The following is a 23,396-nucleotide window of genomic DNA, read 5'->3' on the forward strand; positions in this document are numbered from 1 at the left end:
CTACAGCATATTCCCTACAGCATAACCCCTGATCTATAGCATATTCCCTACAGCATAACCCCTGATCTACAGCATATTCCCTACAGCATAACCCCTGATCTACAGCATAACCCCTGATCTACAGCATAACCCCTGATCTACAGCATATTCCCTACAGCATAACCCCTGATCTACAGCATATTCCCTACAGCATAACCCCTGATCTACAGCATATTCCCTACAGCATAACCCCTGATCTACAGCATATTCCCTACAGCATAACCCCTGATCTACAGCATATTCCCTACAGCATAACCCCTGATCTACAGCATAACCCCTGATCTACAGCATAACCCCTGATCTACAGCATAACCCCTGATCTACAGCATATTCCCTACAGCATAACCCCTGATCTACAGCATATTCCCTACAGCATAACCCCTGATCTACAGCATATTCCCTACAGCATAACCCCTGATCTACAGCATATTCCCTACAGCATAACCCCTGATCTACAGCATAACCCCTGATCTACAGCATATTCCCTACAGCATAACCCCTGATCTACAGCATAACCCCTGATCTACAGCATATTCCCTACAGCATAACCCCTGATCTACAGCATATTCCCTACAGCATAACCCCTGATCTACAGCATATTCCCTACAGCATAACCCCTGATCTACAGCATATTCCCTACAGCAAGCATATTCCCTACAGCATAACCCCTGATCTATAGCATATTCATTACAGCATATTCCCTACAGCATATTCCCTACAGCATAACCCCTGATCTACAGCATATTCCCTACAGCATAACCCCTGATCTACAGCATATTCCCTACAGCATAACCCCTGATCTACAGCATAACCCCTGATCTACAGCATAACCCCTGATCTACAGCATATTCCCTACAGCATAACCCCTGATCTACAGCATATTCCCTACAGCATAACCCCTGATCTACAGCATATTCCCTACAGCATAACCCCTGATCTACAGCATATTCCCTACAGCATAACCCCTGATCTATAGCATATTCCCTACAGCATAACCCCTGATCTACAGCATAACCCCTGATCAGCATAACCCCTGATCTACAGCATATTCCCCTACAGCAGGCATACAGCATATTCCCTGGTCTACCTGGCATATGTCCCTGGTGTATCCTGACTATGTCCCTGATCTATCCTGGCTATGTCCCTGGTGTACAGCATAACCCTGGTGATCTACTAGTCCCTATGTATCCTGACTATAACCCCTGATCTATAGCATATTCCCTGGTGTATCCTGCTATAACCCTGATCTATCCTGGCTATGTCCCTGGTGTATCCTGGCTAGTCCTGGCTATGTCCCTGGTGATCCTGGTGTATCCTGGCTATATTCCCTGGCATATCCCCTATGTCCTGGTGTATCCTGGCTATGTCCCTGGTGTATCTTGCATATCCTGGCTGTGCCCTGGTGTATCTGACTATGTCCCTATGTATCCTGACTATGTCCCTGGTGTATCCTGACTATGTCCCTGGTGTATCCTCATATTCTATGTCCCTGGTGTATCCTGGCTATATTCCCTGGTGTATCCTGGCTATGTCCATATGTCCCTGGTGCCTGACTATGTCCCTGGTGTATCCTGACTATGTCCCTGGTGTATCCTGGCTATGTCCCTGGTGTATCCTGACTATGTCCCTGGTGTATCCTGACTATGTCCCTGGTGTATCCTGGCTATGTCCCTGGTGTATCCTGGCTATGTCCTGGCTATGTCCCTGGTGATCCTGGTGTATCCTGGCTATGTTCCTGGCATATCCTGGCTATGTCCTGGTGTATCCTGGCTATGTCCTGGTGTATCCTGGCTATGTCCCTGGTGTATCCTGGCTATGTCCCTGGTGTATCCTGACTATGTCCCTGGTGTATCCTGGCTATGTCCCTGGTGTATCCTGGCTATGTCCCTGGTGTATCCTGGCTATGTCCCTGGTGTATCCTGGCTATGTCCTGGCTATGTCCCTGGTGATCCTGGTGTATCCTGGCTATGTTCCTGGCATATCCTGGCTATGTCCTGGTGTATCCTGGCTATGTCCCTGGTGTATCTTGGTGTATCCTGGCTGTGCCCTGGTGTATCCTGGCTATGCCCTGGTGTATCCTGGCTATGTCCCTGGTGTATCCTGGCTATGTCCCTGGTGTATCCTGGCTATGTCCCTGGTGTATCCTGGTGTATCCTGGTGTATCCTGGCTATGTCCCTGGCGTATCCTGGCTGTGCCCTGGTGTATCCTGGCTATGTCCCGGTGTATCCTGGTGTATCCTGGCTATGTCCTGGCTGTGCCCTGGTGTATCCTGGCTATGTCCATTGTGATCCTGGTGTATCCTGGCTATGTTCCTGGCATATCCTGGCTATGTCCCTGGTGTATCCTGGCTATGTCCCTGGTGTATCCTGACTATGTCCCTGGTGTATCCTGGCTATGTCCTGGTGTATCCTGGCTATGTCCTGGTGTATCCTGGCTATGTCCCTGGTGTATCCTGACTATGTCCCTGGTGTATCCTGGCTATGCCCTGGTGTATCCTGGCTATGTCCCTGGTGTATCCTGGCTATGTCCCTGGTGTATCCTGGCTATGTCCCTGGTGTATCCTGGCTATGTCCCTGGTGTATCCTGACTATGTCCTGGTGTATCCTGGCTATGTCCCTGGTGTATCCTGGCTATGTCCTGGTGTATCCTGACTATGTCCCTGGTGTATCCTGGCTATGCCCTGGTGTATCCTGGCTATGTCCCTGGTGTATCCTGGCTATGCCCTGGTGTATCCTGGCTATGTCCCTGCTGTATCCTGGCTATGTCCCTGGTGTATCCTGGCTATGCCCTGGTGTATCCTGGCTATGTCCCTGGTGTATCCTGGCTATGTCCCTGGTGTATCCTATCTATGTCCCTGGTGTATCCTGGCTATGTCCTGGTGTATCCTGGCTATGTCCCTGGTGTATCCTGGTGTATCCTGGCTATGTCCCTGGTGTATCCTAGCTATGTCCCTGGTGTATCCTATCTATGTCCCTGGTGTATCCTATCTATGTCCTGGTGTATCCTGGTGTATCCTGGCTATGTCCCTGGTGTATCCTGGCTATGTCCTGGTGTATCCTGGCTATGTCCCTGGTGTATCCTGGCTATGTCCCTGGTGTATCCTGGCTATGTCCTGGTGTATCCTGGCTATGTCCCTGGTGTATCCTGGCTATGTCCCTGGTGTATCCTATCTATGTCCTGGTGTATCCTGGTGTATCCTGGCTATGTCCCTGGTGTATCCTGGTGTATCCTGGTGTATCCTGGCTATGTCCCGGTGTATCCTGGCTATGTCCCGGTGTATCCTAGCTATGTCCCTGGTGTATCATGGCAATGTCCCTGGTGTATCCTGGCTATGTCCCTGGTGTATCCTGGTGTATCCTGGTGTATCCTGGCTATGTCCTGGTGTATCCTGGCTATGTCCCTGGTGTATCCTGGTGTATCCTGGTGTATCCTGGCTATGTCCCTGGTGTATTCTGGCTATGTCCCTGGTGTATCCTGGCTATGTCCCTGGTGTATCCTGGCTATGTCCCTGGTGTATCCTGGTGTATCCTGGTGTATCCTGGCTATGTCCCTGGTGTATCCTGGCTATGTCCCTGGTGTATCCTGGCTATGTCCCTGGTGTATCCTGGTGTATCCTGGCTATGTCCCTGGTGTATCCTAGCTATGTCCCTGGTGTATCCTAGCTATGTCCCTGGTGTATCCTATCTATGTCCCTGGTGTATCCTATCTATGTCCTGGTGTATCCTGGTGTATCCTGGCTATGTCCCTGGTGTATCCTGGCTATGTCCTGGTGTATCCTGGCTATGTCCCTGGTGTATCCTGGCTATGTCCCTGGTGTATCCTGGCTATGTCCTGGTGTATCCTGGCTATGTCCCTGGTGTATCCTGGCTATGTCCCTGGTGTATCCTATCTATGTCCTGGTGTATCCTGGTGTATCCTGGCTATGTCCCTGGTGTATCCTATCTATGTCCTGGTGTATCCTGGTGTATCCTGGCTATGTCCCTGGTGTATCCTGGTGTATCCTGGCTATGTCCCTGGTGTATCCTATCTATGTCCTGGTGTATCCCGGTGTATCCTGGCTATGTCCCGGTGTATCCTAGCTATGTCCCTGGTGTATCCTATCTATGTCCCTGGTGTATCCTATCTATGTCCTGGTGTATCCTGGTGTATCCTGGCTATGTCCCTGGTGTATCCTATCTATGTCCTGGTGTATCCCGGTGTATCCTGGCTATGTCCCGGTGTATCCTAGCTATGTCCCTGGTGTATCCTATCTATGTCCCTGGTGTATCCTATCTATGTCCTGGTGTATCCTGGTGTATCCTGGCTATGTCCCTGGTGTATCCTATCTATGTCCTGGTGTATCCTGGCTATGTTCCTGGCATATCCTGGTGTATCCTGACCTGGTGTATCCTGGCTATGTCCCTGTCCCTGGTGTATCCTGGTGTATCCTGGCTATGTCCTGGTGTATCCTGGCTATGTCCCTGGTGTATCCTGGTGTATCCTGGTGTATCCTGGCTATGTCCCTGGTGTATTCTGGCTATGTCCCTGGTGTATCCTGGCTATGTCCCTGGTGTATCCTGGCTATGTCCCTGGTGTATCCTGGCTGTATCCTGGTGTATCCTGGCTATGTCCCTGGTGTATCCTGGCTATGTCCCTGGTGTATCCTGGCTATGTCCCTGGTGTATCCTGGCTATGTCCCTGGTGTATCCTGGCTATGTCCCTGGTGTATCCTGGCTATGTCCCTGGTGTATCCTGGCTATGTCCCTGGTGTATCCTGGCTATGTCCCTGGTGTATCCTGGCTATGTCCCTGGTGTATCCTGGCTATGTCCTGGTGTATCCTGAATATGTCCTGGTGTATCCTGGTGTATCCTGTATTGCTCTAACATACATGTCTGTTTTCTGCTTTGCCACCTTCCTGTTAGGTTCTGGTTTGCCATCCTGCAGGATGTTGGTACATAATACCTTGTTCTCTGCCTGGATTTACTATCATCTTAACTCGATGCATGTTCTGGCAGCGAGAGAGAGCAGAGTCTACAGGCCACGCTCTAACGTACTGCGTGTATTTCAATCTCATCTAACAAATGGTTCAACCAACCAAGTGGAGTTTCGTGTCTGAACCTGGTTAAAGAAAGGCGGAATGAACATAATATTCAGGAGACATCCAGTGACAATACTGAACACACAAACACCACAGAACGGGACATTCACACTTCAACCAGAAGACACACCGACGGATGGAGCCAAGGCTGTCGGACATACCTGAGAGGCAAGGAGGGGGTGGAGCTACTGAGATCACATCCTGTGGTATTGAGGCGGCGGGTGTAAGAGGCACTACGACTCAGCCAGCTGAGAGAGAGGGAGAGAGGAGGGGTGTAAGAGGTGCTACGACTCAGCCAGCTAAGAGAGAGGGAGAGAGGAGGGGTGTAAGAGGTGCTACGACTCAACCAGCTGAGAGAGAGGGAGAGAGGAGGGGTGTAAGAGGTGCTACGACTCAACCAGCTGAGAGAGAGGGAGAGAGGAGGGGTGTAAGAGGTGCTACGACTCAGCCAGCTGAGAGAGAGGGAGAGAGGAGGAGGGGTGTAAGAGATGCCAAGACTCAACCAGCTGAGAGAGAGGGAGAGAGAGAGAGGAGGAGGGGTGTAAGAGGTGCCAAGACTCAGCCAGCTGAGAGAGAGGGAGAGAGGAGGGGTGTAAGAGATAGAGAGAGGGGGGAGAGAGATAAGGAAGGGGGAGAGAGAAATGGCGAGAGAGGGGCAGAGAGAAAGAGGTGGAGAAAGAGAGTGATAAGGAGGGGGGAGAGAGAGGGTGGAGAGAGAGATTGTGAAAGAGAAAGATGGAAAGGGGGAGGGAGAAAGAGGGTGGGGGTGATGCAGTGAAGCTCAAAACCTGTTTAGCTATTCTCACAAACGCACTCAGCCACACACACACAGTGAAGCCGATGAGCAGCCTTTCATTTCCATTCCATACTGTGGTACGTGACAGCATCATGTGAGGCAAGCTGAGCCCACCTGATAGTGCTGTCTGGGTTGCTGTCTGGTATACTGAAGAGACGTCTGGTTGGACTGGGGTTCACTCTGGCAGTCCTGGGTTCCTGAAAAGTACAAGGACGTTTGATGATCTATCAATATCTAGCTATGAATAGTTTCAAACATATCACTACTAACTAGATGGTCCAGTCTAAGAGGACAGGAGTGATGTAGATGGTCCAGTCTAAGAGGACAGGAGTGATGTAGATGGTCCAGTCTAAGAGGACAGTAGTGATGTAGATGGTCCCGTCTAAGAGGACAGTAGTGATGTAGATGGTCCAGTCTAAGAGGACAGTAGTGATGTAGATGGTCCCGTCTAAGAGGACAGTAGTGATGTAGATGGTCCAGTCTAAGAGGACAGTAGTGATGTAGATGGTCCAGTCTAAGAGGACAGTAGTGATGTAGATGGTTCAGTCTAAGAGGACAGGAGTGATGTAGATGGTCCAGTGAGGACAGTAGTTGGTCCAGTCTAAGAGGACAGTAGTGATGTAGATGGTCCAGTCTAAGAGGACAGTAGTGATGTAGTTGGTCCAGTCTAAGAGGACAGTAGTGATGTAGATGGTCCAGTCTAAGAGGACAGTAGTGATGTCGTTGGTCCAGTCTAAGAGGACAGTAGTGATGTAGATGGTCCAGTCTAAGAGGACAGTAGTGATGTAGATGGTCCAGTCTAAGAGGACAGTAGTGATGTAGTTGGTCCAGTCTAAGAGGACAGTAGTGATGTAGTTGGTCCAGTCTAAGAGGACAGTAGTGATGTAGATGGTCCAGTCTAAGAGGACAGTAGTGATGTAGATGGTCCAGTCTAAGAGGACAGTAGTGATGTCGTTGGTCCAGTCTAAGAGGACAGTAGTGATGTAGATGGTCCAGTCTAAGAGGACAGTAGTGATGTAGATGGTCCAGTCTAAGAGGACAGTAGTGATGTAGATGGTCCAGTCTAAGAGGACAGTAGTGATGTAGATGGTCCAGTCTAAGAGGACAGTAGTGATGTAGATGGTCCAGTCTAAGAGGACAGTAGTGATGTAGATGGTCCAGTCTAAGAGGACAATAGTGATGTAGATGGTCCAGTCTAAGAGGACAATAGTGATGTAGATGGTCCAGTCTAAGAGGACAATAGTGATGTAGATGGTCCAGTCTAAGAGGACAGTAGTGATGTAGATGGTCCAGTCTAAGAGGACAGTAGTGATGTAGATGGTCCAGTCTAAGAGGACAGTAGTGATGTAGATGGTCCAGTCTAAGAGGACAGTAGTGATGTAGTTGGTCCAGTCTAAGAGGACAGTAGTGATGTAGTTGGTCCAGTCTAAGAGGACAGTAGTGATGTAGTTGGTCCAGTCTAAGAGGACAGTAGTGATGTAGTTGGTCCAGTCTAAGAGGACAGTAGTGATGTAGATGGTCCAGTCTAAGAGGACAGTAGTGATGTAGATGGTCCAGTCTAAGAGGACAGTAGTGATGTAGATGGTCCAGTCTAAGAGGACAGTAGTGATGTAGTTGGTCCAGTCTAAGAGGACAGTAGTGATGTAGTTGGTCCAGTCTAAGAGGACAGTAGTGATGTAGATGGTCCAGTCTAAGAGGACAGTAGTGATGTAGTTGGTCCAGTCTAAGAGGACAGTAGTGATGTAGATGGTCCAGTCTAAGAGGACAGTAGTGATGTAGTTGGTCCAGTCTAAGAGGACAGTAGTGATGTAGATGGTCCAGTCTAAGAGGACAGTAGTGATGTAGTTGGTCCAGTCTAAGAGGACAGTAGTGATGTAGTTGGTCCAGTCTAAGAGGACAGTAGTGATGTAGTTGGTCCAGTCTAAGAGGACAGTAGTGATGTAGATGGTCCAGTCTAAGAGGACAGTAGTGATGTAGATGGTCCAGTCTAAGAGGACAGTAGTGATGTAGTTGGTCCAGTCTAAGAGGACAGTAGTGATGTAGATGGTCCAGTCTAAGAGGACAGTAGTGATGTAGATGGTCCAGTCTAAGAGGACAGTAGTGATGTAGTTGGTCCAGTCTAAGAGGACAGTAGTGATGTAGTTGGTCCAGTCTAAGAGGACAGTAGTGATGTAGTTGGTCCAGTCTAAGAGGACAGTAGTGATGTAGATGGTCCAGTCTAAGAGGACAGTAGTGATGTAGATGGTCCAGTCTAAGAGGACAGTAGTGATGTAGATGGTCCAGTCTAAGAGGACAGTAGTGATGTAGATGGTCCAGTCTAAGAGGACAGTAGTGATGTAGATGGTCCAGTCTAAGAGGACAGTAGTGATGTAGATGGTCCAGTCTAAGAGGACAGTAGTGATGTAGATGGTCCAGTCTAAGAGGACAGTAGTGATGTAGATGGTCCAGTCTAAGAGGACAGTAGTGATGTAGTTGGTCCAGTCTAAGAGGACAGTAGTGATGTAGATGGTCCAGTCTAAGAGGACAGTAGTGATGTAGATGGTCCAGTCTAAGAGGACAGTAGTGATGTCGTTGGTCCAGTCTAAGAGGACAGTAGTGATGTAGATGGTCCAGTCTAAGAGGACAGTAGTGATGTAGATGGTCCAGTCTAAGAGGACAGTAGTGATGTAGATGGTCCAGTCTAAGAGGACAGTAGTGATGTCGTTGGTCCAGTCTAAGAGGACAGTAGTGATGTAGATGGTCCAGTCTAAGAGGACAGTAGTGATGTCGTTGGTCCAGTCTAAGAGGACAGTAGTGATGTAGTTGGTCCAGTCTAAGATGTAGTTGTATTTCCTTGATTCCTTGTGTCCTCTCTCCTTGCCTACTTCTCTAAATAGATTGGAGGTTGTTTCGTGAAGGAAATGAGGAGAGGAATCAAGGGAATACAATGAGGAGAGGAATCAAGGGAATACAACTTAAATTCACCCTGTAATGATCCTGTGCTGTATCTGCAAAGAATCAACAGTTGTCACCAATAATTCTCAGCCTGTGAAGCTCCAGTACCTTTTAAAGGTGTGTTTTTACCATCAATGTGGTCTGGTTCCAGTACCTTTGTGTCTGTACTGGTGTCAGAGCTGAGGCGTGGGCTGGAGGCAGAGCGGATCATACCCAGGCCCGACTCAGGCGCCCCGCGGGTGGACTCCTGACTTGGGTCGGTGGTACCTGAAGGCCCCAGGGTCACGGAGCTGCCTGCTTTACGAAGAGAGGTCCTCCAGGAGCCAGGGGCCGCACCAGGGGCTGAGCTAAGTGATGCCTCTGGGGCTGGGGGCTTCCCTGGGTCCTGCTGCAGAAGGAGAGAGATGTACGATTCACTGATCAAATCAACTCAGATTAATGACCTGCCAATAGAGGTAATAAAAGACAATTTACCAAATAATTTTAAATAGTCAATAGCAGAGTGCACAGGTTGTTCATCTGAGTCCCCCCCTCCAGGCCGTAACTGACTCCGTCACCAGGGAGATACCAAGTCATAGCTGCCCTACCCAGCATTCTGGTGTTCAAACACCAACAGAACAGGGAGATACCAAGTCATAGCTGCCCTACCCAGCATTCTGGTGTTCAAACACCAACAGAACAGGGAGATACCAAGTCATAGCTACCCTACCCAGCATTCTGACGTTCAAACACCAACAGAACAGGGAGATACCAAGTCATAGCTGCCCTACCCAGCATTTTGGCGTTAAAACACCAACAGAACAGGGAGATACCAAGTCATAGCTACCCTACCCAGCATTCTGGTGTTCAAACACCAACAGACCAGGGAGATACCAAGTCATAGCTACCCTACCCAGCATTTTGGTGTTCAAACACCAACAGAACAGGGAGATACCAAGTCATAGCTACCCTACCCAGCATTCTGGTGTTCAAACACCAACAGAAACATACCTTTTTGACGGTGTTTCCTGAAGTGCTGGTTGCCATGGAGGTAGCGTGGGGGGAGGAGCTGTTGCGTTTGTTGTTCAAGTTGTTGATGATCTCTCGGTTTTTGGCTTTCTCTGCAACAATCACCAACAGCCAGTTAATGACATGATTCTCTACAATAGAACAACTCCACATGATTCTCTACAATAGAACAACTCCACATTATTCTCTACAATATAACAACTCCACATTATTCTCTACAATAGAACAACTCCACATGATTCTCTACAATAGAACAACTCCACATTATTCTCTACAATATAACAACTCCACATTATTCTCTACAATAGAACAACTCCACATTATTCTCTACAATAGAACAACTCCACATTATTCTCTACAATAGAACAACTCCACATTATTCTCTACAATAGAACAACTCCACATGATTCTCTACAATAGAACAACTCCACATGATTCTCTACAATAGAACAACTCCACATGATTCTCTACAATAGAACAACTCCACATTATTCTCTACAATAGAACAACTCCACATGATTCTCTACAATAGAACAAGTCCACATGATTCACTACAATAGAACAACTCCACATGATTCTCTACAATAGAACAACTCCACATGATTCTCTACAATAGAACAACTCCACATTATTCTCTACAATAGAACAACTCCACATTGGGTTTCAGTCTTTAAGGCATCCGTCATGACAGGGTTTAGGTCCGTTTCAATTCAGTAAACTCAAATGTTACTTCATGAATGGACTAGGCTGAAATGGACACCAGGGAAAATTCATTTTCTCTCAGTCTCTCACCTGATTCTGCATCGCTCTCAGACTCGTCCTCCTCTTCTTCTGAACTGGAGCTGCTGGAGGCTTGGGCCTGTCCCTGTGTCCCATGCTGAGTCTGTACCCCGTCCTCATCCTCATCCTCAGCAGGGCTGCTGGTCAGGGCAGGGGGAGGGTGCTTCTCCCTCTCGTGGAGGCAGATCTTCTCCCGGCTGCTCATACGAGAGATTGAGGTCCTGCAGGGGAGAGGATGACAGGTAGGCATGGAGGAACCAATCAGTGACGGTGATCACTAAGGGCGAAGACGATCCGTGTGTGTGTGTGTGTGTGTGTGTGTGTGTGTGTGTGTGTGTGTGTGTGTGTGTGTGTGTGTGTGTGTGTGTGTGTGTGTGTGTGTGTGTAAACAACAAACAAAACCAGGATTTGGACTGTAACTGGATCCTGTGTGGGAGACTGAAGGACAGCTTAAATATATGAATACTATTGGATGACCAGGCCATCACTGTACATAACAATGGTGTCTGATTCTATTGATAGAGAGGTGTCAGGTAGGTAACAGACAGTGTGATTCTATTGGTAGAGAGGTGTCAGGTGGGTAACAGACAGTGTGATTCTATTGGTAGAGAGGTGTCAGGTGGGTAACAGACAGTGTGATTCTATTGGTAGAGAGGTGGCAGGTGGGTAACAGACAGTGTGATTCTATTGGTAGAGAGGTGTCAGGTGGGTAACAGACAGTGTGATTCTATTGGTAGAGAGGTGTCAGGTAGGTAACAGACAGTGTGATTATATTGGTAGAGAGGTGTCAGCTGGGTAACAGACAGTCTGATTCTATTGGTAGAGAGGTGTCAGGTAGGTAACAGACAGTGTGATTCTATTGGTAGAGAGGTGTCAGGTGGGTAACAGACAGTGTGATTATATTGGTAGAGAGGTGTCAGGTAGGTAACAGACAGTGTGATTCTATTGGTAGAGAGGTGTCAGGTAGGTAACAGACAGTGTGATTATATTGGTAGAGAGGTGTCAGCTTGGTAACAGACAGTCTGATTCTATTGGTAGAGAGGTGTCAGGTAGGTAACAGACAGTGTGATTCTATTGGTAGAGAGGTGTCAGGTGGGTAACAGACAGTGTGATTCTATTGGTAGAGAGGTGTCAGGTAGGTAACAGACAGTGTGATTCTATTGGTAGAGAGGTGTCAGGTAGGTAACAGACAGTGTCATTCTATTGGTAGAGAGGTGTCAGGTGGGTAACAGACAGTGTGATTCTATTGGTAGAGAGGTGTCAGATGGGTAACAGACAGTCTGATTCTATTGGTAGAGAGGTGTCAGGTAGGTAACAGACAGTCTGATTCTATTGGTAGAGAGGTGTCAGGTGGGTAACAGACAGTCTGATTCTATTGGTAGAGAGGTGTCAGGTGGGTAAAAGACCTGTCTGATTCTCTTGGCTCATATCAGTAACACACTAAGCTACGTCTGTGGTTCTGTATCAGTGATTCCTAGGTGGGTAACAGACAACAGACATGCTGGGGCACTGACTTGCGTGGTCGAACCGATGCCATATTGATAGGAGGGCTGGTCTCGATGACAGGAGGCTGGGACAGCTTGGCTTTTTCTGTACGCAGCTAGAGAGATATACAGGAGGACATATACAGAGTAAATATACAGAGTAAATATACAGGAAGACATATACAGAGTAAATATACAGAGTAAATATACAGGAAGACATACTGAGTAAATATACAGAGTAAATATACAGAGTAAATACACAGGAAGATATACAGAGTAAATATACAGGAAGATATACAGAGTAAATATACAGAGTAAATATATAGGAAGACATACTGAGTAAATATACAGGAAGACATATACTGAGTAAATATACAGGAAGACATATACAGAGTAAATATACAGAGTAAATATACAGAGTAAATATACAGGAAGATAAACTGAGTAAATATACAGGAAGACATATACTGAGTAAATATACAGGAAGACATATACAGAGTAAATATACAGAGTAAATATACAGGAAGACATATACTGAGTAAATATACAGGAAGACATATACAGAGTAAATATACAGAGTAAATATACAGGAAGATATACTGAGTAAATATACAGGAAGACATATACTGAGTATATATACAGAATAAATATACAGGAAGACATATACAGAGTAAATATACAGAGTAAATATACAGGAAGACATATACAGAGTAAATATACAGAGTAAATATACAGGAAGACATATACAGAGTAAATATACAGAGTAAATATACAGAGTAAATATACAGAGTAAATATACAGGAAGACATATACAGAGTAAATATACAGAGTAAATATACAGGAGGACATATACAGAGTAAATATACAGAGTAAATATACAGGAAGACATATACAGAGTAAATATACAGAGTAAATATACAGAGTAAATATACAGGAAGACATATACAGAGTAAATATACAGGAAGACACATACAGAGTAAATATACAGGAAGACATATACAGAGTAAATATAAAGAGTAAATATACAGGAAGACATATACAGAGTAAATATACAGGAAGACATATACAGAGTAAATATACAGAGTAAATATACAGGAAGACATATACAGAGTAAATATACAGGAAGACATACTGAGTAAATATACAGGAAGACATACTGAGTAAATATACAGGAAGACATATACAGAGTAAATATACAGGAAGACAAATACAGAGTAAATATACAGAGTAAATATACAGGAAGACATACAGTACCAGTGAAAGTTTGGACACACCTACTCATTCAAGTGTTTCCCTTTAGTTAGACTATTTTATAAAATTGTAGAATAGTGGAGACATCAACACTATGAAATAACACACATGGAATCATGTAGTAACACAAAAAAAGTTAAATAAATCAAGAATATATTTTATATTAATAGCAGTGCACTTTAATAGGGCATAGGATGCCATTAGGACGGCGACAGAGACTTACAGAATTTTGTTTCTTTGTCAGCTCCTCCAGAGTGTCCACTAGGGTGTCATCTGCTACTTCTAGAGGGGTTTGTCCCTAGAACAAGGACACACATGGTTTAATGTAGAGCACAAGAGTCCACTAGAGTGTCATCTGCTACTTCTAGGGGGTTTGTCCCTAGAACAAGGACATTTAGTGCATTGACATTATGAGTGCATTTAGTGCATTGACATTATGAGTGTCCAAAATGGCACCCTATTCCCTGGATAATACACTACTTTAGTAGTGCGCTATAAGTAGTGCGCTATATAGGGAATAGGGTTCTATAAGGCTCTGGTCTAAAGTAGTGCACTATGTATAGGGAATAGGGTTCTATAGGGCTCTGGTCTAAAGTAGTGCACTATGTATAGGGAATAGGGTTCTGGTCTAAAGTAGTGCACTATGTATAGGGAATAGGGTTCTATAGGGCTCTGGTCTAAAGTAGTGCACTATGTATAGGGAATAGGGTTCTATAGGGCTCTGGTCTAAAGTAGTGCACTATATAGAGAATAGGGTTCTATAGGGCTCTGGTCTAAAGTAGTGCACTATATAGAGAATAGGGTTCTATAAGGCTCTGGTCTAAAGTAGTGCACTGTATAGAGAATAGGGTTCTATAAGGCTCTGGTCTAAAGTAGTGCAATATATAGAGAATAGGGTTCTATAAGGCTCTGGTCTAAAGTAGTGCACTATATAGAGAATAGGGTTCTATAAGGCTCTGGTCTAAAGTAGTGCAATATATAGAGAATAGGGTTCTATAAGGCTCTGGTCTAAAGTAGTGCACTATATAGAGAATAGGGTTCTATAGGGCTCTGGTCTAAAGTAGTGCACTATATAGAGAATAGGGTTCTATAAGGCTCTGGTCTAAAGTAGTGCACTATATAGAGAATAGGGTTCTATAAGGCTCTGGTCTAAAGTAGTGTACTATATAGAGAATAGGGTTCTATAAGGCTCTGGTCTAAAGTAGTGCACTATTAGGGAATAGGGTTCTATAGGGCTCTGGTCTAAAGTAGTGCACTATATAGGGAATAGGGTTCCATTTATGTGAACAATACTGCTGAGTCAGCATGTAGTATAGATGTGATTACATTGCATGAGCCGTTACATACTCAGCGTGATTGAGATGCTCCGTGTCTGGGCACATAGGGAGACTAATACAACCCCAGACTGGAGGTGTCATAATACCCATAAAACCTAGCGGCCAAACAGGGAAACGCTTCCAATCGTTTTTCCACCATTCATTTTCCTTCCTTTTCGATAATCGTGTAAATCTCTCTCGGACAAGGTGACTTTCATCAATAAAATGCAGCTGTACTTACTCTCAAATTAGAACATGCTAATTAGCATGTGGGGGAAGTGTACTTAATGTTTTGTACATTCAGAGAATGCGTGTATCTTCTCCCACTCACCACGTTGTTGAGAGCAGCCATCTCACACATGTTGTCAGCCAGCAGAGAACACACCTCCTGCTGTCCCCAGTGAGCAGCAGCGTGCAGGGCTGTCCAGCCATCCACATCACCACTGTCCAAATCCAGACCACACTGGAGCAGGACCCTGTGGGGGCGGGGGGGGATGAACAGGGTGAGGGAGAGAGAGAGAGAGAGAGAGAGACAGGAGATGAACAGGGTGAGGGAGAGAGAGAGAAGAAGGGGAGAGAGAAAGATGAACAGGGTGAGGGAGAGAGAGAGGAAGGGGAGAGAGAGATGAACAGGATGAGGGAGAGGGAGAGGAAGGGGAGAGAGAGGATTGAACAGGGTGAGGGAGAGAGAGAGGAAGGGGAGAGAGAGGATTGAACAGGGTGAGGGAGAGAGAGAGAGAGAGGAAGGGGAGAGAAAGAGAGGGAGGAAGGGGAGAGAAAGAGAGACAGGAGGGGGAGAGAGAGAGGGAGAGATGAACAGGGTGAGGGAGAGAGGGAGGAAGGGGAGAGAGAGAGAGACAGAAGGGGGAGAGAGAGAGAGGAAGGGGAGAGAGAGATGAACAGGGTGAGGGAGAGAGCGCGAGAGAGAGAGAGGAAGGGGAGAGAGAGAGAGACAGGAGGGCGAGAGAGAGATGGAGAGAGAGAGAGAGAGAGAGAGAGAGAGAGAGAGAGAGAGAGGAGGGAGAGAGAGAGAGAGGAGGGGGAAAGAGATGAAGAGGGAGAGAGAGAGAAAGAGGAGGGGGATAGAGACAGAAGGGGGATAGATATGAAGAGGGAGAGAGAGAAGCAGACAACTAGAAAGAGGAGAAGGTTGAGGTAAGGCAAAAAGTGAGGTGGTGAGGATGACTAACAATCGGGGCAACGTTGAGCATTTTTAGCATGTGTAGCATGTTTAGTATGTGTAGCATGTTTAGTATGTGTAGCATGTTTAGTATGTTCAGTATGCATAGCAGGTTTAGTATATGTAGTATGGGTAGTATGCGTAGCATGTTTAGCATGTTTAATATGCGTACCATGTTTAGTACGTTTAGTATGTTTAGTACACCTAGCATGTTTAGAATGTTTAGTATGCATAGCATGTTTAGCATGACTAGCTGACTAGTACCCGACCCACTGACTAGCACCTGGCCTACGCGTAGCATGTTTAGTATGCGTAGTATGTTTAGTATGCGTAGTATGTTTAGTATGCGGAGCATGTTTAGCATGTTTAATACGCGTAGCATGTTTAGTATGCGTAGTATGTTTAGTATGCGTAGTATGTTTAGTATGCGTAGTATGTTCAGTATGCATAGCATGTTTAGCATGTATAGTACGCGTAGCATGTTTAGCACGTGTAGCATATTTAGTATGCGTAGCATGTCTAGTATGTTTGGTATGCGCAGCATGTTTAGTATGCGTAGCATGTTGAGTATGTTTAGTATGCGTAGCATGTTTAGTATGTTTGGTATGCGTAGCATGTTTAGTATGTTTGGTATGTGTAGCATGTTTAGTATGCGTAGCATGTCAAGTATGTTTAGTATGCGTAGCATGTCAAGTATGTTTAGTATGCAAAGCATGTTTACTAGGCGTAGCATGTTTAGTATGCGTAGCATGTTCAGTACGCGTAGCATGTCTAGTATGTTTTGTATGCATAGCATGTTTAGCATGTTTAATATGCGTAGCCTGTTTAGTATGTTTAGTAAGCTTAGTATGTTTAGTATGCGTAGCATGTTTAGTATGTGTAGCATGTTTAACATGCGTAGCATGTTTAGTATGTTTAGCATGTTTAGCATGCATAGCATGTTTAGCATGTTTAGCATGTTTAGCATGTTTAGTGTGCGTAGCATGTTTAATATGCATAGCATGTTTAGCATGCGTAGCATGTTTAGTATGTTTAGCATGTTTAGCATGAATAGCATCTTTAGCATGCGTAGCATGTTTAGCATGTTTAGTATGCGTAGCATGTTTAGTATGTGTAGCATGTTTAGTGTGCGTAGCATGTTTAGCATGTTTAGTATGCATAGCATGGTCAGTATGCGTAGCATGTTTAGTATGTTAAGCATGTTTAGTATGTTAACATGTTTAGTATGTGTAGCATGTTTAGCATGTTTAGTATGCATAGCATGTTCAGTATGTGTAGCATGTTTAGTATGTTTAGTATGCGTAGCATGTTTAAAATATGTAGCATGTTTAGTATGCATAGCATGTTTAGCATGTTTACTGTTTACAGTGGGTCGGCTGACTAGTACCCGACCCACTGACTAGCACCTGGCCCACTGACTAGCACCCAGCCCACAGACTAGCACCCGGCCCACAGACTAGCACCTGGCCCACTGACTAGCACCTGGCCTACTGACAAGCACCTGGCCAACTGACAAGCACCTGGCCTACTGACAAGCACCCGACCCACTGACTAGCACCTGACTAGCACCCGACCCACTGACTAGCACCTGACGAGCACCCGACACACTGACTAGCACCTGACTAGCACCTGACGAGCACCTGACGAGCACCTGACTAGCACCTGACTAGCACCTGACTAGCACCTGACTAGCATCCAACCCACTGACTAGCATCCAACCCACTGACTAGCACCTGACCCACTGACTAGCACCCGACCCACTGACTAGCACCCGACCCACTGACTAGCACCCATCCCACTGACTAGCACCTAACCCACTGACTAGCACCTGACGAGCACCCATCCCACTGACTAGCACCTGACGAGCACCTGACCCACTGACTAGCACCCAACCCACTGACGGGCACCCGACCCACTGACTAGCACCCAACCCACTGACGGGCACCCGACCCACTGACTAGCACCCGACCCACTGACTAGCACCCATCCCACTGACTAGCACCTAACCCACTGACTAGCACCTAACCCACTGACTAGCACCTGACGAGCACCCATCCCACTGACTAGCACCTGACGAGCACCCGACCCACTGACTAGCACCCAACCCACTGACGGGCACCTGACGCACTGACTAGCACCCAACCCACTGACGGGCACCCGACCCACTGACGAGCACCTGACTAGAACCTGACGAGCACCTGACCCACTGACTAGCACCTGACGAGCACCTGACGCACTGACGAGCACCTGACCCACTGACTAGCACCCGACCCACCGACTAGCACCTGACTAGCACCTGACTAGCACCCAACCCACTGACAAGCATCCAACCCACTGACTAGCATCCGACTCACTGACTAGCACCCGACCCACTGACTAGCAACTAACCCACTGACTAGCACCTGACGAGCACCCATCCCACTGACTAGCACCTGACGAGCACCTGACCCACTGACTAGCACCTGACGAGCACCCGACCCACTGACTAGCACCCGGCCCACTGACTAGCACCTGGCCCACTGACTAGCAACTGGCCCACTGACAAGCACCCGGCCCACTGAGTAGCACTTGACGAGCACCCAACCCACTGACGAGCACCTGACCCACTGACTAGCACCTGACCCACTGACTAGCACCTGACCCAGTGACTAGCACCTGACCCACTGACTAGCACCTGACCCACTGACTAGCACCTGACCCACTGACTAGCACCCGACCCACTGATGGGCACCTGACCCACTGACTAGCACCTGACCCACTGACTAGCACCCGACCCACTGATGGGCACCTGACCCACTGACTAGCACCTGACCCACTGACTAGCACCCGACCCACTGATGGGCACCTGACCCACTGATGGGCACCTGACCCACTGACGAACACCTGACGGGCACCTGACCCACTGACTAGCACCTGACGAGCACCTGACCCACTGACTAGCACCTGACCCACTGACTAGCACCTGACGAGCACCTGACCCACTGACTAGCACCTGACGAGCACCTGACCCACTGACTAGCACCTGACGAGCACCTGACCCACTGACTAGCACCTGACCCACTGACTAGCACCTGACGACCACCTGACCCACTGACTAGCACCTGACGAGCACCTGACCCACTGACTAGCACCTGACGAGCACCTGACCCACTGACTAGCACCCGGCCCACTGACTAGCACCTGACGAGCACCCGGCCCACTGACTAGCACCTGACGAGCACCCGGCCCACTGACTAGCACCCGGCCCACTGACTAGCACCTGACGGGCACCTGACCCACTGACTAGCACCTGACCCACTGACTAGCACCTGACCCACTGACTAGCACCCAACCCACTGACTAGCACCTGACCCACTGACTAGCAGCCGGCCCACTGACTAGCACCCGACCCACTGACTAGCACCTGACGAGCACCTGACCCACTGACCAGCACCTGACCCACTGACGAGCACCCGACCCACTGACTAGCACCTGACAAGCACCCGACCCACTGACTAGCACCCAACCCACTGACTAGCACCTAACCCACTGACTAGCACCTGACGAGCACCCGACCCACTGACTAGCACCTGACCCACTGACGAGCACCTGACCCACTGACTAGCACCTGACGAGCACCTGACCCACTGACGAGCACCTGACCCACTGACGAGCACCCGACCCACTGACGAGCACCCGACCCACTGACGAGCACCCGACCCACTGACTAGCACCTGACGAGCACCTGACCCACTGACGAGCACCTGACCCACTGACGAGCACCTGACCCACTGACTAGCACCTGACGAGCACCTGACCCACTGACGAGCACCTGACCCACTGACTAGCACCTGACGAGCACCTGACCCACTGACGAGCACCTGACCCACTGACTAGCACCTGACAAGCACCTGACCCACTGACGAGCACCTGACCCACTGACTAGCACCTGACGAGCACCTGACCCACTGACGAGCACCTGACCCACTGACGAGCACCTGACCCACTGACGAGCACCCGACCCACTGACTAGCACCTGATGAGCATCTGACCCACTGACTAGCACCTGACGAGCACCTGACCCACTGACTAGCACCTGACGAGCACCTGACCCACTGACTAGCACCTGACCCACTGACGAGCACCTGACCCACTGACTAGCACCTGACCCACTGACGAGCACCTGACCCACTGACTAGCACCTGACCCACTGACTAGCACCCAACCCACTGACTAGCACCTGACGAGCACCTGACCCACTGACTAGCACCTGACCCACTGACTAGCACCCGACCCACTGATGGGCACCTGACCCACTGACGAACACCTGACGAGCACCTGACCCACTGACTAGCACCTGACGAGCACCTGACCCACTGACTAGCACCTGACCCACTGACTAGCACCTGACGAGCACCTGACCCACTGACTAGCACCTGACGAGCACCTGACCCACTGACTAGCACCTGACGAGCACCTGACCCACTGACTAGCACCTGACCCACTGACTAGCACCTGACGAGCACCTGACCCACTGACTAGCACCTGACGAGCACCTGACCCACTGACTAGCACCTGACGAGCACCCGGCCCACTGACTAGCACCTGACGACCACCTCACCCACTGACTAGCACCCGGCCCACTGACTAGCACCTGACGAGCACCCGGCCCACTGACTAGCACCCGGCCCACTGACTAGCACCTGACGAGCACCTGACCCACTGACTAGCACCTGACCCACTGACTAGCACCCGGCCCACTGACTAGCTCCCGACCCACTGACTAGCACCTGACGAGCACCTGACCCACTGACAAGCACCCAACCCACTGACGAGCACCTGACCCACTGACTAGCACCTGACCCACTGACGAACACCTGACGAGCACCCGACCCACTGACTCGCACCTGACAAGCACCCGACCCACTGACTAGCACCCAACCCACTGACTAGCACCTAACCCACTGACTAGCACCTGACGAGCACCCGACCCACTGACTAGCACCTGACTAGCACCTGACCCACTGACTAGCACCTGACGAGCACCTGACCCACTGACGAGCACCTGACCCACTGACGAGCACCTGACCCACTGACGAGCACCTGACCCACTGACTAGCACCTGACAAGCACCTGACCCACTGACGAGCACCTGACCCACTGACTAGCACCTGACCCACTGACGAGCACCTGACCCACTGACGAGCACCCGACCCACTGACGAGCACCCGACCCACTGACTAGCACCTGACGAGCACCTGACCAACTGACTAGCACCTGACGAGCACCTGACCCACTGACGAGCACCTGACGAGCACCTGACCCACTGACGAGCACCTGACCCACTGACGAGCACCCGACCCACTGACGAGCACCCGACCCACTGACTAGCACCTGACGAGCACCTGACCCACTGACTAGCACCTGACGAGCACCCATCCCACTGACTAGCACCTAACCCACTGACTAGCACCTTACGAGCACCCATCCCACTGACTAGCACCTGACGAGCACCCGACCCACTGACTAGCACCCAACCCACTGACGGGCACCTGACGCACTGACTAGCACCCAACCCACTGACGGGCACCCGACCCACTGACGAGCACCTGACTAGAACCTGACGAGCACCTGACCCACTGACTAGCACCTGACGAGCACCTGACGCACTGACGAGCACCTGACCCACTGACTAGCACCCGACCCACCGACAAGCACCTGACTAGCACCTGACTAGCACCCAACCCACTGACAAGCATCCAACCCACTGACTAGCATCCGACTCACTGACTAGCACCCGACCCACTGACTAGCACCTGACGAGCACCTGACCCACTGACTAGCACCTGACCCACTGACTAGCACCCGGCCCACTGACTAGCTCCCGACCCACTGACTAGCACCTGACGAGCACCTGACCCACTGACAAGCACCCAACCCACTGACGAGCACCTGACCCACTGACTAGCACCTGACCCACTGACGAACACCTGACGAGCACCCGACCCACTGACTCGCACCTGACAAGCACCCGACCCACTGACTAGCACCCAACCCACTGACTAGCACCTAACCCACTGACTAGCACCTGACGAGCACCCGACCCACTGACTAGCACCTGACTAGCACCTGACCCACTGACTAGCACCTGACGAGCACCTGACCCACTGACGAGCACCTGACCCACTGACGAGCACCTGACCCACTGACGAGCACCTGACCCACTGACTAGCACCTGACAAGCACCTGACCCACTGACGAGCACCTGACCCACTGACTAGCACCTGACCCACTGACGAGCACCTGACCCACTGACGAGCACCCGACCCACTGACGAGCACCCGACCCACTGACGAGCACCCGACCCACTGACTAGCACCTGACGAGCACCTGACCCACTGACGAGCACCTGACGAGCACCTGACCCACTGACGAGCACCTGACGAGCACCTGACCCACTGACGAGCACCTGACCCACTGACGAGCACCTGACCCACTGACGAGCACCCGACCCACTGACGAGCACCCGACCCACTGACTAGCACCTGACGAGCACCTGACCCACTGACTAGCACCTGACGAGCACCCATCCCACTGACTAGCACCTAACCCACTGACTAGCACCTGACGAGCACCCATCCCACTGACTAGCACCTGACGAGCACCCGACCCACTGACTAGCACCCAACCCACTGACGGGCACCTGACGCACTGACTAGCACCCAACCCACTGACGGGCACCCGACCCACTGACAAGCACCTGACTAGAACCTGACGAGCACCTGACCCACTGACTTGCACCTGACGCACTGACGAGCACCTGACCCACTGACTAGCACCCGACCCACCGACTAGCACCTGACTAGCACCTGACTAGCACCCAACCCACTGACAAGCATCCAACCCACTGACTAGCATCCGACTCACTGACTAGCACCCGACCCACTGACTAGCACCTGACGAGCACCCATCCCACTGACTAGCACCTGACGAGCACCTGACCCACTGACTAGCACCTGACGAGCACCCGACCCACTGACTAGCACCCGGCCCACTGACTAGCACCTGGCCCACTGACTAGCAACTGGCCCACTGACAAGCACCCGGCCCACTGAGTAGCACTTGACGAGCACCCAACCCACTGACGAGCACCTGACCCACTGACTAGCACCTGACCCACTGACTAGCACTTGACCCACTGACTAGCACCTGACCCACTGACGAGCACCCGACCCACTGATGGGCACCTGAGCCACTGACTAGCACCTGACCCACTGACTAGCACCCGACCCACTGATGGGCACCTGACCCACTGATGGGCACCTGACCCACTGACTAGCACCCGACCCACTGATGGGCACCTGACCCACTGACGAACACCTGACGAGCACCTGACCCACTGACTAGCACCTGACGAGCACCTGACCCACTGACTAGCACCTGACCCACTGACTAGCACCTGACGAGCACCTGACCCACTGACTAGCACCTGACGAGCACCTGACCCACTGACTAGCACCTGACCCACTGACTAGCACCTGACGAGCACC

General features: G+C 49.6%; 1 protein-coding gene across 1 annotated transcript in view; it reads right to left on the reverse strand.

Moving 5' to 3' along the window:
• The window catches only part of LOC118381918 (protein phosphatase 1 regulatory subunit 12A-like), a 112,099-nt gene that overhangs the window by 58,556 nt on the left and 30,147 nt on the right, over positions 1-23,396 (reverse strand). Inside the window, exons 5-12 of the mRNA XM_052467054.1 lie at positions 15,019-15,163; positions 13,595-13,669; positions 12,151-12,236; positions 10,649-10,857; positions 9,839-9,948; positions 9,003-9,236; positions 6,029-6,111; positions 5,280-5,366 (exon numbers count right to left, since the gene is read on the reverse strand). Of these exons, the coding sequence (XP_052323014.1) occupies positions 5,280-5,366; positions 6,029-6,111; positions 9,003-9,236; positions 9,839-9,948; positions 10,649-10,857; positions 12,151-12,236; positions 13,595-13,669; positions 15,019-15,163 (1,029 nt within the window). The remainder of the gene's footprint in view (positions 1-5,279; positions 5,367-6,028; positions 6,112-9,002; positions 9,237-9,838; positions 9,949-10,648; positions 10,858-12,150; positions 12,237-13,594; positions 13,670-15,018; positions 15,164-23,396) is intronic.

The sequence above is a fragment of the Oncorhynchus keta genome, chromosome 17, assembly GCF_023373465.1.
Source record: "Oncorhynchus keta strain PuntledgeMale-10-30-2019 chromosome 17, Oket_V2, whole genome shotgun sequence".
NCBI classification, from domain to species: Eukaryota; Metazoa; Chordata; class Actinopteri; order Salmoniformes; family Salmonidae; genus Oncorhynchus; species Oncorhynchus keta.